The sequence below is a fragment of the Parasteatoda tepidariorum genome, chromosome 5 (genome assembly GCF_982258835.1).
Source record: "Parasteatoda tepidariorum strain Cologne lab strain chromosome 5, Ptep-v5.0, whole genome shotgun sequence".
Taxonomy (NCBI): Eukaryota; Metazoa; Arthropoda; class Arachnida; order Araneae; family Theridiidae; genus Parasteatoda; species Parasteatoda tepidariorum.
Genome location: NC_141759.1, coordinates 61,333,273 through 61,353,524, shown reverse-complemented (window position 1 = coordinate 61,353,524; position 20,252 = coordinate 61,333,273). Strand labels below are relative to the sequence as shown.

The 20,252-nt window shown below is 28.4% G+C and overlaps 1 protein-coding gene across 2 annotated transcripts in view; it reads right to left on the bottom strand.

Moving 5' to 3' along the window:
* The window catches only part of LOC107445148 (solute carrier organic anion transporter family member 4A1), a 68,833-nt gene that overhangs the window by 28,877 nt on the left and 19,704 nt on the right, over positions 1-20,252 (bottom strand). Inside the window, exons 1-2 of one of the 2 annotated variants that reach the window (XM_043049955.3) lie at positions 14,357-14,501; positions 6,418-7,287 (exon numbers count right to left, since the gene is read on the bottom strand). In XM_043049955.3, the coding sequence (XP_042905889.1) occupies positions 6,418-7,144 (727 nt within the window). In that variant the 5' untranslated portion in view covers positions 7,145-7,287; positions 14,357-14,501. Of the gene's footprint in view, positions 1-6,417; positions 7,288-14,356; positions 14,502-20,252 lie in introns of those variants that run through there. The other variant, XM_043049954.3, reaches the window with a different exon arrangement.

The following is a 20,252-nucleotide window of genomic DNA, read 5'->3' as shown; positions in this document are numbered from 1 at the left end:
TTTCAATGTTTAAAATAGTTTTCGTGATGAAGACATGACTTTATCGCATTTACATAGAAAAATATGATAAAGAGGCTAATATTTGTTCGTGAATATCAATAAGTCATGGTAATTGATTAAAGAGCTATAATCTCATTTATTGTAAAACTTAAAGGAAATTATTCAAAATAAAATTCATTGGAATAAACTAAAATTAAAATTAGAAATTGAGTGTAAAAAGATGAAGCAAAAAAAAAAAATACTTAAAATAATCGTTAGCATTTTTTATAATTCTTGTTCAAAAATTATAACGTGACTTTAACATAGATAAACCAAACGTGATATTAACAAAACTAATACAATGACCTAAACGTCTCTGATCAATTTGTATCATAATTAACCTGAGAAAAAATTACGGTCGAAACTCCCAGAATATAGTTAAAATTTATCGTGTTCCTGACTCTATGGGGAAAAAAAACAAAAAAAAAACTTGGTAATTTTTCCGAAGCGCTTTGGTAATAATTTTGGGAAAATTAACTATAAACTATAGTTTTATAATATGCGATAAAATTTGGTAAATGTGGTAAAATTTTGTAATTTTCTCAAGATACCTTAGAGTATGGCACATTCTTCCAATTTGTACTGTTTGTTAAATGTGCGGTAATAAGAATAATAATTTTAAAAACCAGAATTTTCGGTGAATTCTGAGCTGAAAAATTACTAAATGAACTGTTTAAATACCGTATATTTTGGTTTTATTAACCAGAATTAGGTTATTTCCTATTAGAGATGTCATTACCATACAGTAAGATAATTTAACCAGTGTTTTTTTTTCTCTGTGTTTTCTGAACTATAAAAAAAGAATAAAAAGCTTAAAGTATTTTGCATCGCTCAAATTTTAAATTTTTTTAAATCTGGTGATTTATTTATACTTTTAATATGACATTATTTCAATCTCTAAACGTTATCAATTGTATTTATTAAACATTGTTCAAGCTTAGTATTATTTGTATTCTACTTTTACATACTTTATTGCGGTATTCACTGTTATTTTTGAATTTTATAATTTTATTAATTGCTGCCGCAATCACTAAAATTCATAGGTGCAATTGGCATGATTTTCTCTGAATTACAAAACCAGGACCTTTGTTGAGCGAATCTAATTTATTGCTTGTTTTAAATTCAGAAGGTTACGAATAATTTTTTAAAGACAGGAACTTTCACAAAAAATCTGATTTAACTCTTAATTACCATACACATTTACTCTATCCTCAAACGTTTCACTTCATTGTTTTTATTTGTATAAATTTTATTTACGTTTTCAGAATGCCCAAAAATGAGCGCGAGATTAAGGTATAGTTTTGTGTAACAGGAAAACTTTATACATAAGGAAATAATTATTAAATCACGTGAAAATTAACCAATCTATAGTAAGGTAACACAAGAAATTTGATTTAAATCAACGTCGCTAAAACAGTGTTAACAACAGAAAGTGAATTTTCCAAGATATTACATAGGGAGACGTTACTACACTGGTTCAAAATAGCTTTTTTTATATCAGCTAATCCAGCAAAGTTTTAATCGCAAAGAAAATTTAGGAAGAATTAAAAAGGGTTAAATCCACTATAAGGTTTATTTCTTTGCCACCAGCTGGTAATGGACAGGCAATTGGGGTGCCAAATTACACAGAATATTATTATGTAATTATTACTGGAGTAGAGCTAATATTTACAAAGGAATTCTTATACCACTGTAAGTATTACTGTGGTAGTGCTAATATTTATACTGACTAAGCTTACAGCTGAGTCAACTACGTGATAGGAAATTTGCATAGCAATCGATATTTTTTCATTTCGCTTCTTTACATGGCTAGAACCTTATTATCTTTTTAATCTACGCTAAATGATGGATAGCCAGATTGGATGAAATATTATTATATAATTACTCTAAGTATTACTGGTGAATTATTTCACTAAAAAGTTTTTATATCACGTGAGTAGCACTATACTATACCATTATTTAATCATATAATTGTTTCACTAACAATTTTTATACCACGTGAGTAGTACTATACTATACTAAACCATTATACCACACTATTATATATATAGTGCTATATACCACTGTAAGTAGTGTAATAGTGCTTATCTTTTTACTTACTAAGCTTACAGCTTTGACTTATAAGTTCGGCTTCTGATATGAATTTTGTGTAGCAATCGATATATTTTTTTTGCTTCTTCAAATGGTTATGACCTTATTATTACTATATTTAATCTATAGTAATTGGATAAATGATGAGGTACGAAGAGTTGAATCAGTGCAGGAAACAGACAAAAAGTGAACTGAACTAGCTCCCCAAAACAGCTAGTAAATAATAACAAATAATTTATATAAATTAAAAGAAAATGTATTAAAAAAAGCTTACACTATTTGGTTATAAGAGCTTTAAATTATTTTGCGACTAAATAACAAAGTGTCGTTTATATAAATTCTAGAATCTGCAGTACTGAAAGCGTATTTCTACAATCGCTTAATCTCTAGAGTTCCAAACACCGATATTATCCCAATACGAACTAGTGTCATAATTTTAGGACGAGGGCTCTTAAAAACAAACTGTAATCGAAAATGTCCTCCATCCCCAGCTGATGCCTCAGTGCTCTCTCAACAAACAGCACTCCATCTCCAAGTCCTATCTCTTTCCATTAGCATCCTAATGAAGGCTCGCGTCCCCAATTGTTGGCGGCGCCAATGCAGATAAACGACCAATTCGCTGAGCTTTGACTATCTCTACTGTCGTGTGCCAAGCTGTCATTGAAATAACCCAGGATGAGGCTATAACAAGGAGCACTGACTTTGTCAGAATGGTGATGAGATTTTTTTTGTTGTTTCATTTAAAGGGACTGTTTTTCTACAACATTCTTTTGGAAGATAAGCTTTATCGAGGGATGTGATTTTGAGTTTTTTTTCTAACTTTTTTTCGAAGAAGAGGGGGAAGGTTTGTGTCTGTATTTCATGGTGAACGCGTGTTGTTAAATAGTGTTTCAAATAAGAAAAGTTTTATAGATGAACAGTAAAGGAAATTTAAGAACTATTTCAAACGAAATATTTTTTTCCAATGCCCAGCTGGAAAATTACCATTTATCAAACAGGTATCTGGAGGGCAGATTTGTTGGTCACTCTTATAGGGGCACCATATTACAGAGAAGGAAAGAACAGCCATGCCTTGCCCGGGATTTGAACTCAGAACTTTTCTGATGCAAGGCCTGTTCCCTGACCCCTACACAGGCTGGTCGGCATTTCAAATAGAATATATAATTTGCGAAAAGTCTCTATGCAATTATAACTTAAAACATATACCATATCTTCATTGAACACGTTAATAACAAGTGAAAATAAGGACGGAATTTAAATGTGCGATGAATGAATATGTGAAGGAATCAATGATCATCCTATATTTGTATTTTATCGGTATTTTCTTTCCTTATTAAATAAGTTCAATAACGACTTCAAGAGATTGGAAGGTGTGCGTCTGAACTCCATGGTGAACGTGCGTTGTTGAATAGTGTTTCAAATGAGAAAAGTTTTATAGATAAACGATAAAGGAAATTTAAGAAATACTTCGAATAAAATATTTAATTCGTCCAAAGTCTTCATACAATTATAACTTATTCGGTAATTATAATTTATCTTAAGACTTTATTTATATATTCAATAACAAGAGAAAATACAAACAAAATTTAAACGTGGGGAGGAGGAATATGTGACGGAATGAACGATCATCGTTTATTTAAATTTTATCCGTATTTTCTCTTTTTATTAAATGTATTCAATGACAACTTGGGAGGTGATCCAAGTTCGAATCTAAGAAATGAGTACAAATTCTGCTTTCAACTCGCACCGAACACAATACTGACTTAAAATATTCTCAGTGATAGACGGATCATGGGTTAGAATCAATTCTCCTCCTGGCTAATCGTGGGAAGTTTACGTGGTTTTTCTCTCCATGTAATGCATATGTGGGTTAATTCTAGTGGGTTCAACAAGTCCACAATAAAAGATAGTTTCTTCCAATGTTTTGTCTAAGAGTTCCTTGTCTTCTAGGTTAGGTTTAAAATTACGAGGTTAAGGAGCTGAACATTAATAGTTGTAAACTCAAAATTAAGTCTGTTCAACGCCAGTTAAGAAATAAAATAACGACTTGCAATGCGTTTTAAGCTTTAATTGCATAAACAATTTTCGCAAATTGCACATTTCACTTAACACTTCTTCCTCCTACATTCATTTACATAAATATTTATCAATTTGAAACAAAACCTCCCCTGACTAAATAGTTGGGACCGTATTTTCCTAATGGTGGCTTGCCCCCAGTATTATAAGAATAAATAATCCAAATACTCCAGAAAAATATTTATTTACTTAGGGAAAGTATATTTTTTTCGTACCGTAAAATATCGCTTGTGCTAATCTATTTAAGCACGGGGAAAATTTTTTGGTAAAATTGCCGTACTTGTAAGGTAAGGATATTTCTAGTACAATATTCATAACTCCAGTAGTAAAACCAAAATATGTGGTATTTAAACCATTCATCTGGTAATTTAAACCATTCATCTGGTAATTTAAACCATTCATCTGGTAATTTAAACCATTCATCTGGTCAAATAGTAATGGAAATTCTGATTCTCAATATTATGGTTCTTATTACCACACATTTTTGCAAAAATACAAAAGTAATAAGTAAATTTAACAGAATAAAATTTTTTTTGTCATGCTCTAACCTTCTGCCTTAAAAACCCTTTTTTAATGTTAAAAGTTATTACTAAAAGCTCTTCGGTAAAAATTACCGTGCTTTTTACTTTTCCCATAGAGAACGAATCACGGTAAATTTTATCATATTGTATTAGTTTTGACCATACTTTTTTTCTCAGTGAGTGTTTAAGGTTTAGATGGGTTAACTTAAGGCTAAAACTATTGAAATTGCATGTTATCATGTTATAATACGATCACTATATTAAAATTTATTCAAGTATTCTCTTTTTTTTAGCACAGTAAATATAAGTTTTTAATTTTAACATGGAGTGTGAGAGATAATTAGAAAAAGGAAAGTGTTAAAATTTACAAATTTCTTTCTCGATTTTCGAAAGTTTTTTTATTTGCGCTTGAGTTTACTCTCAGAAATAAAACTCTCAATTTTGACGATTTTGCAATCCCTGATCAGTATTTCGTTAATTTTGAGAATCATTTCATCACGAAATTACGTCTTGCGAAATACAAAGTCTCAAATATAAGACGAAAATGTTTCTTTAACTCGAAATCTCATTGTAGTGCATAGTGGAAAATTAACTAGAATAACGAAACTAGAATAAAATTCGACAATCAGAAATAAAGTATATAAACAGTTGTGATAAAACTATTTTTACTCACATAGTCTTAGACAGGATAGCAATTAATTTTATATATTTTGGAAAACTCAGGAATCGGGGAATTAAAAACAAAATAAACTGATTTGTTCTCCTTAAAGCTATAGTTTTTTCTCTTTCTTTGCTTTAGATTACTATGAACAAAAAAAAAATTTTTTTTGTCGCATGAGATTTTTTAATGGATCTTGGATATTTTCACGTTCTTGATATCAAATTTACAACCGGTTTCTCTTTCCAAGCTATTTTTTTAAATGAAATATTCATTTATTTTTTAGAAGTGTACAAGTTTAAAAACGTTTTTTTATGAAAGGGTATAGCATAAATATTGTGATAAACTTTTAGGGTAGTTAAGATACTTAATAAGGATTTAAACTGCGTAAAAACTCATGCCTGAAAAGGTCTTCATAGGGAAACTTCCCTATTATTAACCGTCTCTTCATGAGCTCTTAAACAGGTCATAATATGGTAGAGCCTCTAGCCACGTACGACGACATTTCCGGGTATGGGTTCCTATACAATTTTAATCCTTATTATGTGCCAAACTCTCCTAGAAGTTTGTTGTAACAGTTACGTAATTCCCTGTCACAGCTAACGTTTTAAAGCTTGACTGTTACAGCAAAAAATAGATTACTAAAAATTTCTTTTTAAAAATTCTGCGGCTTTAGGAGCAAAACTAATTTCAGATTTGAAACCCTCACAATAAATTTGACAAAATTAAGTATTTGTATAAAAGCAACGAAAAATTTGCTTCCCAAAATTATTTATTCTTAGCTATATAACAATATTAAATACCAACATCAATAAAATTAATCAGTAAATCAGTCATAATCGATGGATCAGTGGAAACCTTTGGGTTGATCAGGGAATTACCAGGAAGCTAATCTATAAGACATAACTAAGTAATCAATTTATTTATTAGTTTATCGCTACCTGCACTATTACTGTTAGTAATTATCTTATATTACTTCAGTTAAAAAAAGCATTAAAATTATATTAAAAAATCTGAATTATGATGACTTACCCAAATATACAGATGACATTTTCGTGGGAACATTCTCATCCAAATAAGTGCACCCTAACGTATAAAATGGTGCAGCACCTGCTCCGTGAAGTAACTGTCCTAAAAAGAATATATATTTGTACTGAGACAAATAAGACATGTTCTCAGATGAGCAGTCCATGGAATTGTTCGTAGCAGAACACAAGTCTTCTTGCTCCTGACTAAACGAATAATGACCGGACATGTAATGAGGTAGTGAGAACACGAAAGATCCCAGAGCCAAGACCAGGACACCAAAACCAATAAAAACTGGCTTGCTTCTGGTACCACCAAAGTAACTCACTGGTATAAGGCACAGAAACGAAGCTATATCGTATCCTCCAGCAATAAGTCCCGATTCCGTGCTACGCAACTGATACCTTCTCTCGATTGTTGTTATGACAACGTTTACAAAACCATTTACAATGACTCCTTGCATGAAACCTGCCCAGCATAACCAAAAGAGGACCCAGCGAGCTGAACGGAATTTCTGTAATTTGGACGGTTGCAATGGACCCCAGCCACAAGGGCCTCCCATGTCATCGTCTTCTTCATCATCTTCAAATTTGTCCTCAACAGCTCGTGAAAAGTTTTCGAGGTTGTATGTTTGCGCCACCAGAGGCTCGTGGCTGTGAGATTCATGCATATCGTATGCATCATTTATGGATGAACTAGTCCGTATCGTTTTGTGGTTGTTATCAGTTTTCATGATTTTTTTTATTATTATTATGATTTAGTGATGGAATTTTCTCTGATCATTGTAGCAACTGTTCAGAAGATTCTAATTTCCATGTCATTTTGGTGGGGCACACAAATAACGGGCGAACCAAAGTATTTCCGGTTGAAGCATTTCTAGAAAGAACAAATAAAAGTCTTTTAATGAAGTATTTAAAATACATTGCTGCATAAACTACAAATATTATAACAATGTTTTAAATTTACTTGTTTCTTTATTACTATTGCCTTTAAAAATTAATGCAATAAAGCACTGCAGGTAGAAAATTTGAAATATTTAATCTGAAAAAATATTTATAATAGGATTGCTTGAATAAAAAATTAAATTTCAGCAAAAATGAACTTAAACTGGATTATGTATTTAAAAAATTAAATATACACATCAAATTAATATAATAGTTTATTGCAAAAAAGTGTTCGAATTACAAGAGTTTTCAGATATAACATATCAAAGTATTCCTTGACTAAAAAAATATTTTGTGTGCTACAACTTAAAAACGTAAGAAAAATAGCACTGTGATACATTTTTATTGATATAGTTTTGCTTAGTCAAAAGTAGTGTTCTGATTAATTTTAAACTGTTGTAATTGTCATAAATTAAACATTATTTCTGAAGTTTATAACTAACTTTTTGTTAAAAAGTTTGCACAGCTATAAATATTTTAATGACGTATACTTTTCTAACCAGTATTGAAAACTTTTAATGTTTAAATTATCTAAAACAAAAAAATAATATTTTTTTATGGTGTAGTTCAGGGCATAAAATTTCAGTTCTGAAGGTAGTAGCCAGACTAAAATTTTCACGAAAAATATGATCAATTCTTAAAATGTAAGCAGATGTAGAATAAAGAACTTTTTGGTGACCAACACTGTAAAGGGAAGTAGAAAAATTTAAACTTATTTATTTTAAAAACTAATAATTCTTTAAAGTAAGATTGTTTGAGGCTTCAATGATTCCGATATCAACCACACATCATTAAAAGTCATAAAAATAAGAAAATTTTCAGGAATGTTCCCATACTATTAACACTTCATGTTCGCATAGCACTGTTTTTTGGCAATAATATGTTATTTGCTAGGATCGAAATATTTTTCAAAGGTTTATTTATTGAAATTCTGAGTAAATCGGTCTTGCAAATTTCGAGTTCTGCATTCGCGGAAGTTTGGCGAAATTGAGTCCCGATATGTTACCCAGATTTTGCACGTATGGGATGATAGTTTGTTTTGAAAAACAATATTTTATAAGATAAAACTTACTGGCCAGCCCTAAGCATTTGGTAGCCAATGACGAGTGGAAATTTCGCACCTTGAGCTAGAATGTCCAGTCAGTTCGTTGTGAAAAAATTTACGTTTGTCAATCAATTAGAATCCAGTTAAATCAATATAAATAGCTTATAAAAAAACTACTGCAACTTATAGATTTAATATGCGACTAAAATTGACTTAAAACTTACAAGAATAATGAGAATAAGAGATATAGTCATTGCAACTTGAACTTCCCAATTGTCATGAAATCTTCACTCTTATTTTATTTTATGGAGTTGGAACTTTCCTCACTCTTATTTTTGTTTGACTTAAATTTTTTTGTTTATTTAATTTTTTTAAAAAAAATGGTAGTCAATTTGTCACAGTGGCTCAGGGGATAGAACTCCTTCCTTCCTATAAGTGACCCCGATTCGATTTCCTATGATGGTCTGTAGATATGAATTCCCTTCCTGACTCGCAAGTATCACAGTTCCAAATTTAAATACCCTTAGGAGTAGACGGATAGTACGTTATAATCGCCTGGCCGTCGTGCTAACCGTGGGAGGTTTTCGAGGTTTTCTTTTTCATGTAACACAAATGCAGGTTTGTTCCATCAAAAAGTTCTCCACGAGGCAATGCTCGATCAAGGAGTACCCTTGTCTTCTGGGTTGGGTTTAAAACTACAAGAATACTGAGTTGAATCTTGATAGTAATAAACTCAAGAATTTGTGTGCCGTTCAATGGCTATTATTATATAAAATGAAGTGGCAGTCAAAGATTTTTTTTTAAAAATCAAAACAAATCAAATAAAAATCTCTTTCCACCAATTTTGTATCTCTGTCTTTTACTCTAATTTCAGCCATTTAAGACATTATTTTACTAATTCCATGGAAACAAATACCGTATTATTTCTACTCAAGTTCTTTCGCATGCCACATTTTTGTTTGTGAATTGATTTACTTGAAATAAATATACATATTTTCAGATGAGCAAGTAATGTAAAGGAAATGACATCATTGAATGATACAGAACAAATTACACAACTACTGCGCAACTAAAGCCCAAGAAAGTTGAACAATGATCCAATTCAAACTGGTGATATGGAAAGCGTTGCCGCTGAGTTTTTTTTATCTAAGTACTTTTTAATGAATGAGAGAGGGCGGAAGTCATTAAAAAAATGAAGTTCAACTCTTTTGCAAGACACTCTTTTCAATTGAATTCGAGTTGTTTCTGCGGTAGAAATGCATGACGAATTCATCTTCCTTTCTTACGAAGTTGGGAAAAATTAAGCAAATAGCTCATAAGAGGAAATTATTATGTGTTATTTTAAGAGTTTGTTATTTAAGTCACTTTATGTTGTACCTTAAAAGAGGAAACTAATATTTTCTATTTAAAACTCTCGTTATTTAAATTTCTATGTCAATGTCATTCGGTGTAACTTAATAAAAAGGAGATTATCGTGTGTAAAAAAAACATGTGGTAATAAATGAAAAAAGAAACTTTTTTCTTTAAATTTTATTAGAATAATTGAATTTTAAATTTATGACACCTTGAAATTTAACTGACTTTTTAATATCATTTAAAACTATGAAAATGACAGACTCCGTCAAGTATCTATCATGCACCAGTATAATACTTCATCATACACCGGCATTGAAAACCGGAAACAAATTGGCAGACAAAATATTTCAAGAACTGTGTGAGGAACGAACATTTAATAAAAAAAAAAAAAAAAACATTTAAGCCTACTTAAACCATGGTTTTATTTGAAATGATAACATGGTATGCAAAATTTAGTAGAAAAAAGTGCCAGAAGGGAAAAATGTTGCGTCAAATGGCAACTATTGCAACGAACTTTTCGTTTTTTTCGAAACACAAATAAAATTATAATTTAAAATAAAATGAAAAAGAAACAAAATGAAAGGAGGAGAGACTACTAGTTTGCCACAGGACACTACGCATTAGAGAACCTATATGGCTCTCTATAAGATGTTATATTAAGTTAATCATTGTATAAGGTTTATTTGTTTGAATAATATTTTAACACATTAAAAAATGTTATAATCAACATATTAATCCATATGTATGTATGTTTCCTTATTTAATTTATGTAACTCTGATGATGATATTTAATGATCACATGAAATTGAAGATTAAGTATTTTATCCTAAAAAAATATTGAAAACTAAATTAGGTACGATTTATAGTTACTGTTGTCACTTTATGTTGCTATTAATATGGTTTGGGGAGTTTGACTTTTCATGAAGGTATATCTTGCTTCATACGGGATTATTTAAGCCAACTTAAGATAGCTAAGATTAAGTACTTGAGATACAGCAAAATACACAAAAGGTAAAATTAATATCAAAGGGACCACACAATTAAAATTAAATTATCTAACAATGGGGACTATATTTTTCAAAGTGCGGCTACTCATTAAATTTTGGGGTTCAAAACTCCGATTCTGTAGAAAAAATGTATGTTTATTCAAAGAAAGTACGTTTTTGCGTCGGATTTCGCTACTCAAAATATCGTCTTCACTAATTAATAAGCATATTTGAGATCATCCCATTGAGCCATTAAGATTAAGTTTTAAAAAGTGAAGATCCAAACATTAGATCAAAAGTTATTCAGTATGGTCCGTTTTATTGCGCACTACACGTATGTAACTCATAAAATTTTTTAGTAAAATAAAAGTGTAAATTTTTTTTTCTACATTCTTATTTCAGAATGTTTACATACAAAGTAAAGTAAAGCGTAAGACTTCAGAGGACATAAAACGCATTATCGCAAAAAACATATTTCAATCTCATCACAAGTTTCCTTCAGAAATTTTTATAGTATCAATTAAGAGTTAATTTATTCCAATTTTTAAAGCAGTTTTTTTTGCTGATAAAAATAGAAGTGTTGTTTAATATGGGTCATTTTATCAATTTTCATAGGGTATCAGGATCTTGAAAAGTACACGCAATCATGTAACATTTCAAAGTACTACAACTTCTACTTTATAGAAAAAGTTTTCTCAAAATTGAGAAATAATATGTAAAAAAAAAGCTTCGATCGAATATAATCGAATTTGAAAGTCCCATAATTGATATTGAGCATTTTGCATAGCCTCAAAAACGATGCGACGGGAGAAATGAGGGAGGAAGGTGTTCGTAGGCTGACGGGAAGGTTCGAACGAAGGACCTCCGGGTTCGTAGTAGGATATTCTAACCACTCTAAATATCTCTCATACAGGAAAAGTTAAAAAGCTTCGTATGGTAGCCACCGCAATGACACATCATATCAAACCAATTTCCAATTTCAATGGTACAAAGGGATGCAATTTGGAAAATAAAATCCTAATAGGTCAGTTAGGAAACCTGTAATTTTAATTTTAATGTTTACTTATTTCTCGATATTTCAAATACTTTTAGCCACGTATAGTAAGCAATGATGTAGTCATGATGTAAGCCATGATACGTCACTTCTGCAGCCACTATATAAAACTTCCTAACTCCTCCTGGTCTGGGATATACAAGTAGGTGGATACAGCATCTTACTATGAACCGGGATGACCTTGGTTCGAATCCTACCGGCAGACAACTTTCATTTTTTCTACATAAATCTCCGTCGTTATTTATGAGTCTATACATTTTGATCAAAAGTGATTATATGATGTTTCAATTTTCCTGTTACTAGAATCAATAATAAGGACATGGAGTTTTAAAATTCGACTGTATTGTTTTAGAGCTATTTTGACACATTTTTACTCAATTTTAAAAAATCCTTTTTTACAGTGTAAATAAAATCAAGTAAAACTCCAAGATTTGATCTAATAAAAAATATTACTAGAAATAATATGAGACGCTTTAAATTGTCACACGAATTATACTTATTTTACGATTAAAAAAATTTTACATTTACAAAATTTTTACAGAAATATAAAAAAAAATATTATTCAAATTTCAAAAACTTTTGTGAGTGCGAATTCTCTAAAACTACTTCATGTATTACCATAACTAATTCATGTATTAATTTTTCTTACGGAGATTTATATTAGACCCTTTAGAAAAATGTTTAAACAATACCAGTTTTAAGTATTTTTTATATAAATTTAAAATTTATTTATTTATTATTAAAAAATTAATTCTTTCCAGTTTTATGCATCTTTAAAAATACTAATTTTCATAATAAAGACATAAAATGACGAATAACTTATGGTCGTAACAATTTCGCATAATTTGAGACCTATATTATTCATATTATTTATAAATTTAGTTCAATTTCATGCTAACCGCATTTTGAAATTTCAAAAAGTTTTTTGATGCTTTAAACAGTTCGTAAATTAATTTCAAATTATGAGAATTTATTTAGTGTGTGATAATACGCAAAGTACCAAGTTAATTCTTATAATATCTTTTTTTTTAGCAAAACTCAAAATTCTACTTTATTTTGCATAATTGAAGCAGTTAAAAAATATTTGTATTAAACTCTCGCGCTTTTCGGCAACTTTAAAAATGTCTTAGAATGTTTAGAAACTCCAGCATTTTACCCCACAGAATGAGGTTTTAAAATACGTCGAAATTAAGTTAAAAAACTCTTTTCAAAGTTATTGAGAAAAAATTGTTTCTAAGTTTGAAACTCTTATTCTGTGATAAAGAAGAGCCGATAAATATTTAGGAATGTGTTTGGGTGATGCGCTAGATAATTTATCGTAAAACCAATGTTTTGAAATTTTTAGAAATTTCATAGAAATAATCTAAAATGTAAGAAATTTTAATAAAAGGAAACATATTATCTTTTTTTTAGTCATGAGTTGTTACCATTCACAAGAGTACAACAGCAATTAACGTTTTTTTTCCTTTTTAAGATAAAGCGGCTCTTTTTTTTTTGCGGTAGATATGATATGTCTTTGATCTCAACTGCGGCTTGAAGACGCACTTCAAATTTCAACACATCGTTGACCACCAAGTCTCTTTTTTATTTATTTTTTATTTCCGAAAAGAACATTAATTGACGCTTCTTAAAAATGCAGTTTCATTAGTATTTCGAAAACAAATCATTTTGAGAAAAATTGTCCATTTACTTTAAATCTCGAATTTGTAATCTTACAATTAATATTGGGATTATATGCGGGTAAGTAAAATAATGAATTGAACCCTACAGTTTTTATATATTCTTTCCATTTTACAAGAATTGATTATTAAAGAAAGAACGAAAGTAGAGACAGTTATCAAAACGAGGTGAATTAATAATAAACAAATACCTTTAAACTTATAAATGAAAAGAAAGATCAGGCATTTTACGATAAAAATAAAAACATGGTGTTTAAATTAATAATAGTGCAAGAATTTAAAAAAGCAATCAACTAAAGGAAATTTGTAATATTACAAAAAATGTTTGTGTTATATGGGGGATAATAAAATAAGAAATTGAACACTGCAGTTTTTATATATTCTTTTCACTGTATAGGAATTGATTGTTAAAAAAAACGAAAATATTTTTGATGAGATCCTTATCAAAACAAGGTGAATTAATAATAAAAAAAACAGCTTTAAACTTATAAATGAAGAGAAATATCAACGTCTCTTTACGATAAAGATAAAAACACCGTGGTTAAATTAATTATAGTAGAAGAATTTAAAAATACAAACAAATAATGGACATTTGTAATCTTACAAATAATGTTTGTCATTATATGTGGGTTAGTAAAATAATGAATTTAATACTACATCTTTGTATATTCTTTCCACGTTAAAGAAATTAATAATAAAAAAAAAGAAAGAAAATATTTTTTGAGGAGAACGTTAAAAAAACCAGGTGAATTAACAGCAATAATTGACTTTAATATTATAAATTAAAAGAATTATACCATTTTTGTTTTGGTATATCAAGAAAAAGAATGACGTTTGACATAACATTTTTTATCGTTTATCAGAAACGGGTGATTACTCACCAACAGAATTATTCTAAATTCCATCATAGCTCATGAATTCCATTTTTGCGCAGCGTATTTTACAAACACACGTCCAACTGACAGTTGGAATAGAAAGATAAGAATATTTTCTCCACAAAGGTTGATATCTGTGGATTTTATTCTCATCCAATGAAAATTCGGATACGGTTGATCATTTAGAAAACAAGAGGAAGCCGAAGAAGATGGCGCAGGCGCCATTAAATCAACGAATAGTAGAAGAGGAATCTTCACTCCTTAGGCCCTCCCACGCTTCATCGATATCGGTCAGCTCCTCGTCGGCCCACATTTTTTTAAGAAACAATGACAAATAGTAATCATTAAAAGCAATAAAGAGTAATATATTTCTTCTGTTTAAGCATAATTTCCATTTTATATTTATTCAAACTGAAATATGTACTATACTTGAAAAAGGATTCTTAGTAATGCATATCTAAAATATTTTAATCTACTTATAATGCAAGATTCAAAATATAAAACACTTCGTTTAATACTATCTCTTAATAGAATCTTTTAGTATTTGAATTAAATAAAAATCCTTGGTAACAAAAAAAAGTTTTTTTTTTCTGTTCTGGAGAAAAACAACGTATAGGAATAGGAAAGAAAACTATTCTTTTGTTTATAGATTTTTGTGCATAACTACAAGGCTCAGTTCTCGTTTCGCTTCAGCACACACCAACTTCGATGATTTCTATGTCATAATTCTTGTTTCTGAGCATAAAACAGTTTTTCCACGAAAGTTCAAATTAATTACCTAAAATATATGAATTATAAAAAATTGTATTGATTTTCCCTTGCGACCCCCTTCCCAGGTCCAATATTCATTTCTTTAAATTAAATGCTTATTTCGAGTCGAATTTGATTGGCAAATAGTATGAAAGATCTCATATTACCTTATGACTCCGTTGAGATCCATTAGTGAACATAAATAATTTTGCTTGGTAAATATTTTTGTAAACAACATTTAAAATCAAAGGAATATTGTTAGTTCAAATTTTGTAAGTTCACCACCGTTGTTTATTTATTAGTGAACATAAATAATTTTGCTTAGTAATTATTTTTTCAAACAACACTTAAAATCAAAGGAATATTGTTAGTTCAAATTTTGTAAGTTCACCACCGTTGTTTATTTATTAGTGAACATAAATAATTTTGCTTAGTAATTATTTTTTCAAACAACACTTAAAATCAAAGGAATATTGTTAGTTCAAATTTTGTAAGTTCACAAGCGTAGTTTATCTATTAGTGAACATAAATAATTTTGCTTAGTAATTATTTTTTCAAACAACACTTAAAATCAAAGGAATATTGTTAGTTCAAATTTTGTAAGTTCACAAGCGTAGTTTATCTATTAGTGAACATGAATAGTTTTGCTTAGTAATTATTTTTTTTTTGCTTAGTAATTATTTCAAGCAACACTTAAAATCAAAGGAATATTGTCAGTTCAAATTTTGTAAGTTCACAACCGTAGTTTATCTATTAGTGAACATAAATAGTTTTGCTTAGTAATTATTTTTTCAAACAACACTTAAAATCAAAGGAATATAGTTAGTTCAAATTTTGTAAGTTCACAAGCGTAGTTTATCTATTAGTGAACATGTATAGTTTTGCTTAGTAATTATTTTTTTTTGCTTAGTAATTATTTCAAACAACACTTAAAATCAAAGGAATATTGTCGGTTCAAATTTTGTAAGTTCACAACCGTAGTTTATCTATTAGTGAACATGTATAGTTTTGCTTAGTAATTATTTTTTTTTGCTTAGTAATTATTTCAAACAACACTTAAAATCAAAGCAATATTGTCGGTTCAAATTTTGTAAGTTCACAACCGTAGTTTATCTATTAGTGAACATAAATAGTTTTGCTTAGTAATTATTTTTTTTTGCTTATTAATTATTTCAAACAACACTTAAAATCAAAGGAATATTGCTAGTTCAAATTTTGTAAGTTCACAACAGTAGTTTATCTATTAGTGAACATAAATAATTTTTCTTAGAAATTATTTTTTAAAACAACATTTAAAATCAAAGGAATATTGTTAGTTCAAATTTTTATCTAAGTTCACAACCGTAATTTAAAATTTTTGCTCAGCAAATAGGCTGATATATTAAATGCAATTTGTACATAACATCACATAGTGTATGAAGCTGATCGTTAAGTTCTTTAACATCTAATGAGTATTTTTAACTGAAATTTATAGTATAGTTTAATTTGAACCAAAAATTAATTATTATAAGACAGTTGATAAGTTTAGACACCTATTTAAATAAGTTTATGGTAAAATATAGAATATTAAGGTAATATCAATAAGGAAACAACTCCTTCAGTTTTTAACTTTTAATTTAGATAACAATCAAAATCAAAAATGTAATAATAAAAGAGTAAAATAGGAAAAATGACTATTACAGGTTAATACCTATAAACTATGTATCTAAAGTATTTTATAAGAAAACAACTTTTTTATATTAATTTTAGGCTGACAACAATTAAAAAATATGGAAATTAATGTGGGAAAAACTGGATCTTATCATGTGATTTTCCGGCCAATAAAAATGCATCGTCAACAACGGTCATTATGTTTTTATGTCGTATAGAATATATATATATATATATATATATATATATATATATATATATATATATATATATATATATATATATATATATATATGTTATACATGTTATATAGAAATACAGTCTGTTTGAAAAACGATCATGTATGAAATTTGGTTTCTGACAACAAATAAGTCTACAATATTTTTTTTTCCCAATGCCCACCTGTGTTAATATCCGTCAATTCAGGAATTTACAGGGCGATTTTGTTGACCTGTCTTTCAGGGGCACCATATTAGGTGGGCCAACGTCAGTGAGGACAGATAGTACAGGGAAGGAAAGAACATCCATGCCTTGCCCGGGATTTGAACTCAGAACCTTTCTGATGCAAGGACTGTTCCCTGCCCCCTACACAGGCCGTTCGGCAGTCTATAATATAAAATAATTAAAATTTATATTTATGAACTTTTTTCATTGAGTTGTACTAATTTTTTTAAAAAAATTTTCGTGCATACGCATTACTTTAATTCTCGGATAGCAGATTAACGTCCCCTTCTTGATTGGCATGGCATGACATTACCATCGAACATTTTCAATAAGATCAAAATACAAAAAAAAAAAAAAAAAGAAATGTCGAGAAAAAAGAACAAATGAAACATTTAACTTTCTTTTTTAAATGGAGTTCTATGAAAAATAAATCTTTTCTTGAAATCTATGATCATAAATCAATTAGCGATTAAAAAAATAAAAATAAAATAAAAATAAAGTAAAAATAAAATAAAATAAAATAAAATAAAATAAAATAAAATAAAATAAAATAAAATAAAATAAAATAAAATAAAATAAAATAAAATATAATAGAATAAAAATAAAATAAAATAAAAATAATTAAGTAAAAAATTGTGATTTCTTAATATTACTTCGAATGAATCTGTAAATTGTGTTTCCCAGCAATTACACTCAGTGTGTAGTGAAGCATACATCAAGGCTATCTGTCTGTGGGCAATTCAGGGAGATAAGAAAAATATACATCTGGGATTATACGAAATTTTTTTTCCTTTTCCTGTTTTTATTAATCTTGTTCCCAAAATATATTACGTAACACCCATCATAAGATTTCGAAAGATAAAATTGTGTTACAAAATAGTTTAGCTCGTTTAGATTTTTTTCTAAAAATTAAAACTTTAATATTATGTATAGCTAGATAATTTAAACTGATAATTTCTGATAGGTTTGTGAATTTCTAAACAATCATTGATTTTTTAATATGAGCCAATTCAAAAAGCGTCAGTCTTTAAATAAGCTTTATTTGTATTATCAGAATTCAATTATTTTTTTCTTCCTCTTTTTTGCTTTTTTTATTTTTTGATGTTTACTAATTTTTTGTAGTTTAAATTATACACTATGAAAAAGTAAATTATCTGACAATAAAAGACCTATAAATTTAAAAATGTAAACTCTATTTGGAAATCCGAAATTGTTCAAATTTTGCAGTTCTGACAAAGAAGTTTATATTTTATATATATATTTTGTATTAAAAATATATAATTTATACAATATGTGTATATATAGTTAACAAAATATAATTTTTATCTTTCAAAGGATTAAATAATATCTATTTGAAGAATTTGAATAATATTTTGTATATGATATTCTAAATATCTTCGTTTTGCTTTGAATTAAAATTATTTTAATGCATAAAATTGTAATTCTACGCTCAATACTGTTGAATATTTTACAAGTTATAAAAAAATTTATAAATAAAAGTATTATGAATTAACGAAACGTTAATAAACGATACTTAAATTTTTCAGAGCGATATTAAAAAGTGAGTTTATTATTTTAGATAGCATAATTGTACACAGTTATAAAAATTAAATTATCGCATGAATAAAACTTTAATAAGTATTTAATTGTTAGAAAATCAGTGAAATTCATTTAATTTAGTAAATGACTAAAATAAAACTTACATTAATATAACAGAGTTTATTGTAGAGTATATTAAGTAGTATTGGGTAATATCATAAATTTAATATCGCTATATATCTTCGGGAATCACCGATATTTGAAGGTATATCGAGTCTCCCCCCCCCCTAATTTTACTTATTTAACATATTTTTACTTTGGTCAATATTTTTGTTACACAAATAAGATGTGTCAACACTCCTCATAATATCGCCTCTTAATCGACAATTATCGTTATCAACTATTATCACGTTCAATAATTACCGTTGTTGTTAAACGTCGGGGCATTATCGTATTATATATTTATCGCGGATGATAAAGATGGCGTAGGCGAAATTTACAGTACATTTGATATTTAAAAGACAAGATATTCATGACTCATTGTGGAAATACTTTTAAAAGCTTCGTTATAGCTTTGTTTAAAAATATCGTATTTTTACGATATACTGCTCATCATGAACATTCGATATATCCAGAGGTCTACACTGTAAAAAATTCAGGATCAATTTACGGTAAAAAGTAGCAGTACTTTGAATGCATCCGTAAAATCCATTTTACCGTTATTTTTACAGTAGTGTTCATTTAATTTTGCAGCGATTTTAAGTAAATACTGCTGTAAAAATTACGGCATATAAGATTCACAATAACTTAAAATTTTATAGTAAAAATGGATTTTACAGTAAAAAAGTAACGGCCTTTGGAGTGCCGGTAATTTATACAGTAATTTAATAAGGTGCAAATTTCAAATATATATATTTCAAATTTCAAATACATAATATTAAATTAATAATAATGTCGCTTTTCAAGTAATTTTATAAAAACTAAAAGCTGTTACGTTACTTTTAACTTCAAAACATGATGGATCTTAAAAATTAATTCTGCGATGTTAAAAAATATTAGTTTTTTAACTTACACAATATCTGCATTTTTAACAGCTCCATTTAATACATCTAATAAACTTTATTTATGAAATAAGAAGACATTCAATACACCACTAAATAATTATTTTCAAGAAAGAAAATCAGATGTGCTACAAGCATTTCCTTTTTTTCAAAAACTAAAACTTCATCGCGAATTATTAAATCCAGAAGCGAAAGTGAATTTTGAGAAACATGTTTCATCTAAAAATGTAAACACAACACCATTCTCTGAAAAACTAGTCGCTAATTAATATGCAACAAAGTGCTTTCATATCACGCTCTAATACTAATTACCCGCCCATGATGAAAGAAAAGTTGATCCTTTAAAGCACATGAAAAAGAAAACACGATATTAAATTTAATTGGATAAAATAAAAACAAAACCAACAAACAACCTCCTTATTTCTAGAAACATGAAACCGAAACCATCTTATATTGTA